Here is a 7,254-nt window from a genome sequence, read left to right on the forward strand (position 1 = left end):
GAGCCCAGGAGTTGGAGGTTGCTGTGAGCTGTAATGCCACGGCACTCTACCCAGGGGGACAGCTTGAGGCTCTGTCTCAAAAAAAAAAAAACAATATCTGGAAGTGGTTTTGGATGCCACAGGTAGCAAAAAGACAGAGGTGTTACTGGCATCCAGTGGGTGGATGCTGGAGTGCTACTGAATATCCTAGGTTACACAAAACAGCTCTCCCAGCAAAGAATGATCCAGCCTCAAACATCAGTAGTGTGGCAGTTGGAAAACTTTGGCTGTCCCCAGGCTATGTATGTATTGGTACCCTGAAGGAAGAGGCATCTTGCCCCTACTCTGCTCCTAGAGGGCAGGTTTCCTTCCCATTGTCCAGATAGGGAGTACAGATGGGGATTAAGACCGGGGCTGGCAGATTCCTCATCTGCAAAATGGGTGTGATGGTGATAGTACATACGTGATGAAGTGTGCGAAATAACGTTAAACGAGTGTCAACTCTTACAAATGGCAGACTCCTGGGTTGGGGCCCAGCAAAGGGGTAGACACTGAACGCCCCCCTCCCACCACCTCTTGCTTCCAGGACTTAACATCCTGAAGCTCTGTGACCAGGGGACAGCCAGGAGGGCCCCCAGCCTGCACCCCAAACAGGCCTGGCCACTTAGCCTTGGCTCTACTGCCCAGCCAGGCCTTTTGAATGATGACGGCCGGCGGCCTGGCGACCTCTGACCCGCTGCGCTGGCCGCGCCCCTCCCCCGCTGGCAGGTGGACAGAAGCTGCGCCGGGAGGGCCGCGGTGTCAACCTCAGCTGGCCAACAGCCGCTGCCGCACTGGGCGGGGGCGGGGGACTGCGGCGCGCGTGGGGCCGGCCGACCGTGCGCCGGTGCAGCCTCCAGGGCCTCCGAGCGCCCGCGGCCGCCAGCCAGCCTCCGCTGCCCCGCCCCGCACCGCCAGGCTGGGCCCGCATACTGCGCCTCTGCCCCGCCCTCTCGCCCCCAGATTGACACCGAACGTTCGGCTGGGGGCTTGCCGGACACCAAGCCTCCACCAATCGCCGACCTCACTGGGCGGGCCCTAGGACCCGTCGGGCACCTCGACCAATCTGAGGAATCTGCCCGCCCAACTGAGGCCTCGCGAGTGCGTGAGTGGCCGGGCATCCGCGGCACGCGTCATGGGACCGGGAGCCTATGGCAAAGCGGGAAGGTCACGAAGAGCCAATGGGCGGTGGCACAGAACCGTCAGTCAGGGAGGCCTGGACCAATGAGCGAGGGCCTGCGGGGGCGTCACGGACAGCAGCAGCGGACTTGGGTTGAGGTTCCCGGGCGGGCGGGCGCGGAGAGACGCGGGAAGCAGGGGCTGGGCGGGGGTCGCGGCGCCGCAGCTAGCGCAGCCAGCCCCAGGGCCCGCCGCCGCTGCCGCCCAGCGCGCTCCGGGGCCGCGGGCCGTCGCCAGCACCCGCCGCGCCGCAGCTCCGGGACCGGCCCCGGCCGCCGCCGCCGCGATGGGCAACGCCGCCGCCGCCAAGAAGGGCAGCGAGCAGGAGAGCGGTGAGTGCCCGGGCCGTGACCCTGATCCCGGCCCCTCGCTGCCAGCCACCGCCGTGTCCATCACCTTCTGGCCCCTCCCCCTAGGAGGCCCCCCCGTTTCTCTCTCCTTACCTCCTAGCGCCCCTTCCCCTGCCTGTAAAGGGCCAGAGGGCCCGCAAAGGATCCCCTATAGGGACCCCCTTGCCTACGGCCGCTCACCATTGCAACAACTGTGCCCCCCCCAGCTGTCACTACAGACCATGGCACGTATGACCGCTGGGGCCCCATGTCACCACCCCACTCCCGCCATTCCTGGCCCCTCTCCCCACATACTAATCCCCCCGCTTCCTCAGTCGCCTCTGCCACATATAAGACCCACTGCCTGACCCCGACCCGGGCTTTTGCCACTTTGGAAGTGCAGTGGGGTCTGCCTCTTGGCCACTTGGTGACCACACCCCTCCCCCCTTCAGCCCCCGCCATCTTTCTCCTGCCCTTACTCTCTTCACCTTATCGCAGCCCCCTCTTTGAAACCTACCCTCCCTTTCAGCCACCTCCAGCATTGTTTTTCCCTTTTGTGTCACTTGGCATGGGGGACAGGATCTTTCTGGGTCCCTCTGCCCCTCTCTCATCCTGTCACTCTGTCACCCTGCTTCTCTGCTATGCTCACTCCTTTAAGCAAGCGTCTGTCCCTGGCTGGGGTAGCAGAGTGTTTGTGAAGCCAGAGAACTGCTTCCGTGCTTCCAAAGCCAAGTTTGAGATAGTCTTGCTGTTGGGTGGGAGGGGCAGTATTGGTGGCAGAGCCCCCTCCTATCTCCTGCTATGCAGTGAGTTCTAGGCTCCTTGGGGGGGCTCCGCAACAAATGGTTGTTGCACAGTGGAAGCTCATTCACCCAATTCCCAGGGATTTTTCTTTCACTGCTTGCTCGAGATGAAAAGTGTCTGAGTTTAGCAAGGCTCATGCAGCTTGAATTGGGATGGTCAGAAAAAGGACTTGGAAGGAGGGCTAGTTAAGGTGCATGGGTGACATCTAGTGATTTGCTTTGCCAAGGGACAAATGGATTCTGATCATTCAGAATAGTCTTGAACCCCTTCCCCAATTCTTCCAGATCTTAAATTGTCATCACTCCAAGCCTAAAGCTGGACCTCAGATGGAATCACCTTCCTGTTACCAAGAAATAGTCAAAATTAAGAAGGAAGGCCATATTCTTGGTCTCAAACCCTAGTGTCTGTGTCCCCTGAGTACCTATACAGAAAGACATGGAAAAAAGCATGAAAACCAGGGAACTTTATTACAATACATATTCAAATAGCAGAACTCAGAGTTGCAGAGCAGTTATGAAGAGGCCTGACATGTCACCAATGGGTGGAGGACAGGAAAGCAAGTGCTTGTAGTTGAGTGCTTGATGACAGAGGAGCAGGTGGGTAGTATCCAAAAAAGGTCTGGGCATGAGCTTGGAGGGGACTAGGCAGAGGCGAGGGGGTCAGGCTCTCAGCAGGTGAGGCCATCTGGGAGGTGGAGGCAGGCAGCTATATATTTTAGTGGCTCAGTTGAAAGTTGGGGAGGTGACATAGTCCTGGAAATCCTTCAAGACATACCAAACACATGTGGTGAGACAGGGAAAACTACGCAGGGAAAAAGATCCTAAGAAAAGGATCAGAGGCTCTGGAAGTAACCACTAATTCTCTCAGAGCATAAGCTGGGTACCCCAGGAATGAATGATCTCAATATAATTGAGCTACTACTTACTGGGCATCTAAGATGTGTCAGGCTAAATGGTTAGGTAAATTGGTATATCTGCTCTGGTGATTTTAACAGTCTATTATCCAAATTTTCTAAACAAGTTCTGATTTAGACATAGATGATATCACAGAGGCAGGAGCCATATCCAGCAAACTTCCTGGACCCCAGAATTTCTGAATGCAGACATTCTTTATTTTGTTTGTTTGTTTAGCAGGCCCCAGCTGGAAATTCATTCTTAAGGCTTCCCCCAGAATTTTTAACTCTATTCATTTTTTTATAATTTAAAATAATAAGAATTTTATGTTAACTTCTGTTGAGATGTAAACTCTGAGCCCATTCCATAATAATATAAATGAAGTCATGCAATTGCTATGCCATTTATATTCTCTCTGATATGCATTAAAATACAATGTAACTAGATAAAGGAAACATCCTCCAAATTATTTCATGTTCTGCCAGTGGGACCATGTCACACTTGAGAAATGCCCGAAGTTGTACTTCCTCACAGAGGTTCCTAGAGAAGGAAATAGGATGAGGAAGGAAGTGCCTCTTTGCTTTGAAGCACTCTGATTCTGGGAGGATGGACAAAATCATGCCCTCTTGTAACCAGGGTGGGGCAAGGGTGGGGGCAATAGCCAGGCCAGCCTGCAGGGGGCACCTGAATTTCAGCTGCTAGAGGCTAACAGGGTCAGAAAAATGTCCAAGCCTTAGTAGGCACCAGTTAAGCATCTTGCAGCCCCCTATGTTGCCATCTCTGCCCCAGGGCAGAACAAGTCTGCCTTTTCCCAAGATGACATGGATCTACAATGGGCTCCAACGTGGAGTGGGGGGAATCTGTTGAGAGAACAGAGAAAAAAGATCAAGGCTCTGGCTAGGCTGGAAGACTTGAGAGAGGGCAGCATCTGGAGGAGGCCCCCACGTCAGATAGCCAAGTAGGACTCAGGTGTTGGCTGACAGTACCCGAGAAGTTGGCCCACAGGGGAAGAGGCAGAGGTGGTAAGAAGGAGCCCCTCAGAAGCCCCCTAAAGTCCAGAGATAAGCAGATCGCAGCAGTGAAATCTAAGTGCCCCCAAAGAGGTCCATAGAGGGGGAAGAAACTGTTGCCCTCTAACATCCCTGAGAGAGCCAAATGCCTTTTGTGCTTTGGCAGTTGTATGGGTACCCAAAAGGGTCTCATGGTCTTGGCATGGCAGCTTTTCTTCCTTATCCCAAGCAGGTCAACGGAAACTTGAAGCATTCAATGTGCCCCTCCCCTGCAACTGCTGGCCTCTAGGTTAGGTTTCTCTTCCTGCCCAGGCCCCATAGCTCCCTGGCTCCCCCTACAGGCAGGGGTCTGGGAATGGGCAGGCTGGCTGGTACAGCTGGTCTAATGAGCCTCCCCAGCCACCGTAGTTCGGGTGCCCTGCAAGGACTGAGTGATGGCTTCCAGCTCCAACGATGGTGAGGCTGAGCCCTGTTGCTATAGCAACTTCCCAGGCACACTCTACCCCCGAAGTCAGGGAGCGGCTGCAGTAGGTTTTGGGGGACAGGTGAAGAGAAGGAGTTTGTGGCCCCGTGGCTGACCCTGGAAATCCTTCACTTAACACACCTGGGCTGGGGGGGTGACAAGGAATGGGGCAACGACCCAGTTCAGACAAGGGGAGATGATCCACTTAGAGTAGGGGTCCAACTCACACAGGGGCAGTGGGTGAACCAGCCTAATGTTAGGGCCCAAATCAGACCAGAGGACCATCCAGTCCAGAATGAGGATCCAGCTCAAAATGGGGGTTGGTCCATTATATAAATAGCCAGGTGTTGTGGTAGGCACCTGTAGTCCCAGCCACTTGGGAGGCTGAGGCAAGAGAATTGCTTAAGCCCAAGAATTTGAGGTGGCTATAATGGGGTCTAGCTCAAGACTGGAGAATAATGCAGGGAATCCAAGCTAGACTGGAAGACTTAGGCAGCCCACGGTAGGGGTCCCAGCCCAGGCTGGCATTCCTGCCCCTAAATTCCCAGGACAGCCAGGTTTTAGAGGGCAGAGAACCTAAGATAGTTGTCTGAGGGAGGGAGTTCCTGAGGTTGGGCTCCTTCTGAGAGAGCCCCTAACCCCTTGCCGAAATCGATGTTCTGCTGTTCAAATCCCCCATTCCCAGGGTGAACTTCTAAATTTCTGCCGCCTTGTTGTGGCCCTGGCTTTTCAAGGAGTGTCTGGGGTTTTCTCTGTGAAACCAAATGGAATCTGGTCCAGAGTGGAGGGTAGCACCCCCAGTGTGGGAAATGTGGGCAGGATGGCAGGCTCCACAGGCCAACAGCTGGCTGGGTTGCCCCTTCTGCCACGTCCTGTTGCCAACAGAGACCATGGATACCAGGCACTCTCAGAGAGGTTGCCACTGGCCCTCCACTTCTTTTGGAATCTGGAAAAAAGAAAAAAGATAGTCAAGGCTGCCTCTCCCTCCCCCATCCCTGCATTTAGCCACCAGTTTCCGGTTTGGACTTTCATGGCCGAGAGCAGAGCCAAACAGAGGGCAAGGTTTGACAGAGGCCAAGGACATTGCAGGATGCCATTCCCCTCTCTGCCCCCACATAGGAGCAAGACAGACAGCCAGATGTACCCATTTGTCACTCAGAGTAGCAGGATTTGGGGGCTACATGTTGAAAGTGACTTCTGGGGAGGAGATAGGGTGGCTCTTCTCGACCCCACCCCCAGCCTTACTCTCCAGCTGTTCTTTCAGCTAATTAAGAGAGCTCTGGGGCCTGTTTAGCCCCCAGGGAGTCTCTAGCTATTGCCTGAGTCTAGGCCTTAACTCCTTCCCTTCTGCCCAGTGGGCACTGCATGGGGCACATTTGGTGCCATCCTCGGGACAGTTCACCACCCACTGAGGCAGGCAGGGCCTGGCATCCTGGGAGCAGTGAAGTCCCTGGAAAGGAAAGTTAGCTTCATTGCCCTGCCTCAGGACACATGGGACAGCCAGAGGGCACCCTTGGGAGAATCTTCCCACCACCTCCTGTCAAGGAGGGCCTCTGCAGACCTTGGCCAGCCGGGAGCAGGTACCTTTAAATGCTTCTGTAGCAACCAGCTCCTCCTCCCTGGTCCCCTGAGGCCTTTCCAAGGAAGCTGGCTTAGAGGCTCTGCGATTTTCCTGGTTCCCCAGCAAAGAGAAGATTCCAGGGAGAGTCCAAGGCAGCCTGGGATGGATCAGGGGTCAGGCAGCCTCCAGGGTGGGCACTCAGAGATCACCTTCCAGCTGTGGCTACAGCTGTTCCTCTGGGTCCACCTGGCCATTCGTTTCCTGGGCTACCTGCACCAAACCTTCCAGGGGCCTAAGCTGCAACTAGCACCCTGAGCCAGGGGCAGAAGGGCCCCAAATCACGCCCATCCTACCCACTCCTTATTCCACCCCCTGCTGCAAGAGGCAGAGAGCAGAGGTGAGTATGGGGGCTCCTGGCTGAGATTCCCCCACCCCACCCTCAACATCCCTCTTTATCTGCCTGCTCCTTGGCTCTGCACCCCATCCCCAAATCCCCTGCTGATGAGCCAGCAGGGCCATAGTGGCACTACAGGGGACACAACCTGGGCCTTCCTTTGCTTTAAGAAGCCAGAAAAGTGCTGTGCTGGAGCAAGGCATCCTGTGAATCCGCTCTGTGGGGCACCAACAGACAGCCAGAGGCTCAGAGCCCACGGGGTTAGGGACATTCAGGATTCAGCAGTTGTTCTCAGGAGTGGCTAAGAACAAAGGGGAAACAGGACCAAGCCTTATCTTGGATGCCTCCCAAGCCTGGGTCTTCTCTCCTTTTTTGGGTGGGTAAAGACAGAGTCCCAAGAGGGTACCCTTCACCCTTCCCACCTAATCCAGAGTTCAGTGTGGATTCTTTGGAGGTTCCCAAAGAGGGTGTTGTATGTCAAAAAGGTTCTGCTAATGAAAGCATTTGATCTGGTGTGGCTACTGGGCTCACAGAAGTCTCCAGGCCAGGCTCGGCACCTATAGCTCAACCGGCTAAGGCGCCAGCCACATACACCTAAGGTGG

General features: G+C 55.3%; 1 protein-coding gene across 2 annotated transcripts in view; it reads left to right on the forward strand.

The window, feature by feature from the left end:
- Positions 1-1,276: 1,276 nt before the first annotated feature.
- The window catches only part of PRKACA (protein kinase cAMP-activated catalytic subunit alpha), a 21,738-nt gene continuing 15,760 nt past the window's right edge, over positions 1,277-7,254 (forward strand). Inside the window, exon 1 of one of the 2 annotated variants that reach the window (XM_003797895.3) lies at positions 1,277-1,529. In XM_003797895.3, coding sequence (XP_003797943.1) covers positions 1,484-1,529 — 46 coding nt within the window. In that variant the 5' untranslated portion in view covers positions 1,277-1,483. Of the gene's footprint in view, positions 1,530-4,637; positions 4,690-7,254 lie in introns of those variants that run through there. The other variant, XM_003797896.2, reaches the window with a different exon arrangement.

Source organism: Otolemur garnettii, unplaced genomic scaffold, assembly GCF_000181295.1.
Source record: "Otolemur garnettii isolate 467f Iridium unplaced genomic scaffold, OtoGar3 scaffold00127, whole genome shotgun sequence".
Lineage (NCBI taxonomy): Eukaryota > Metazoa > Chordata > Mammalia > Primates > Galagidae > Otolemur > Otolemur garnettii.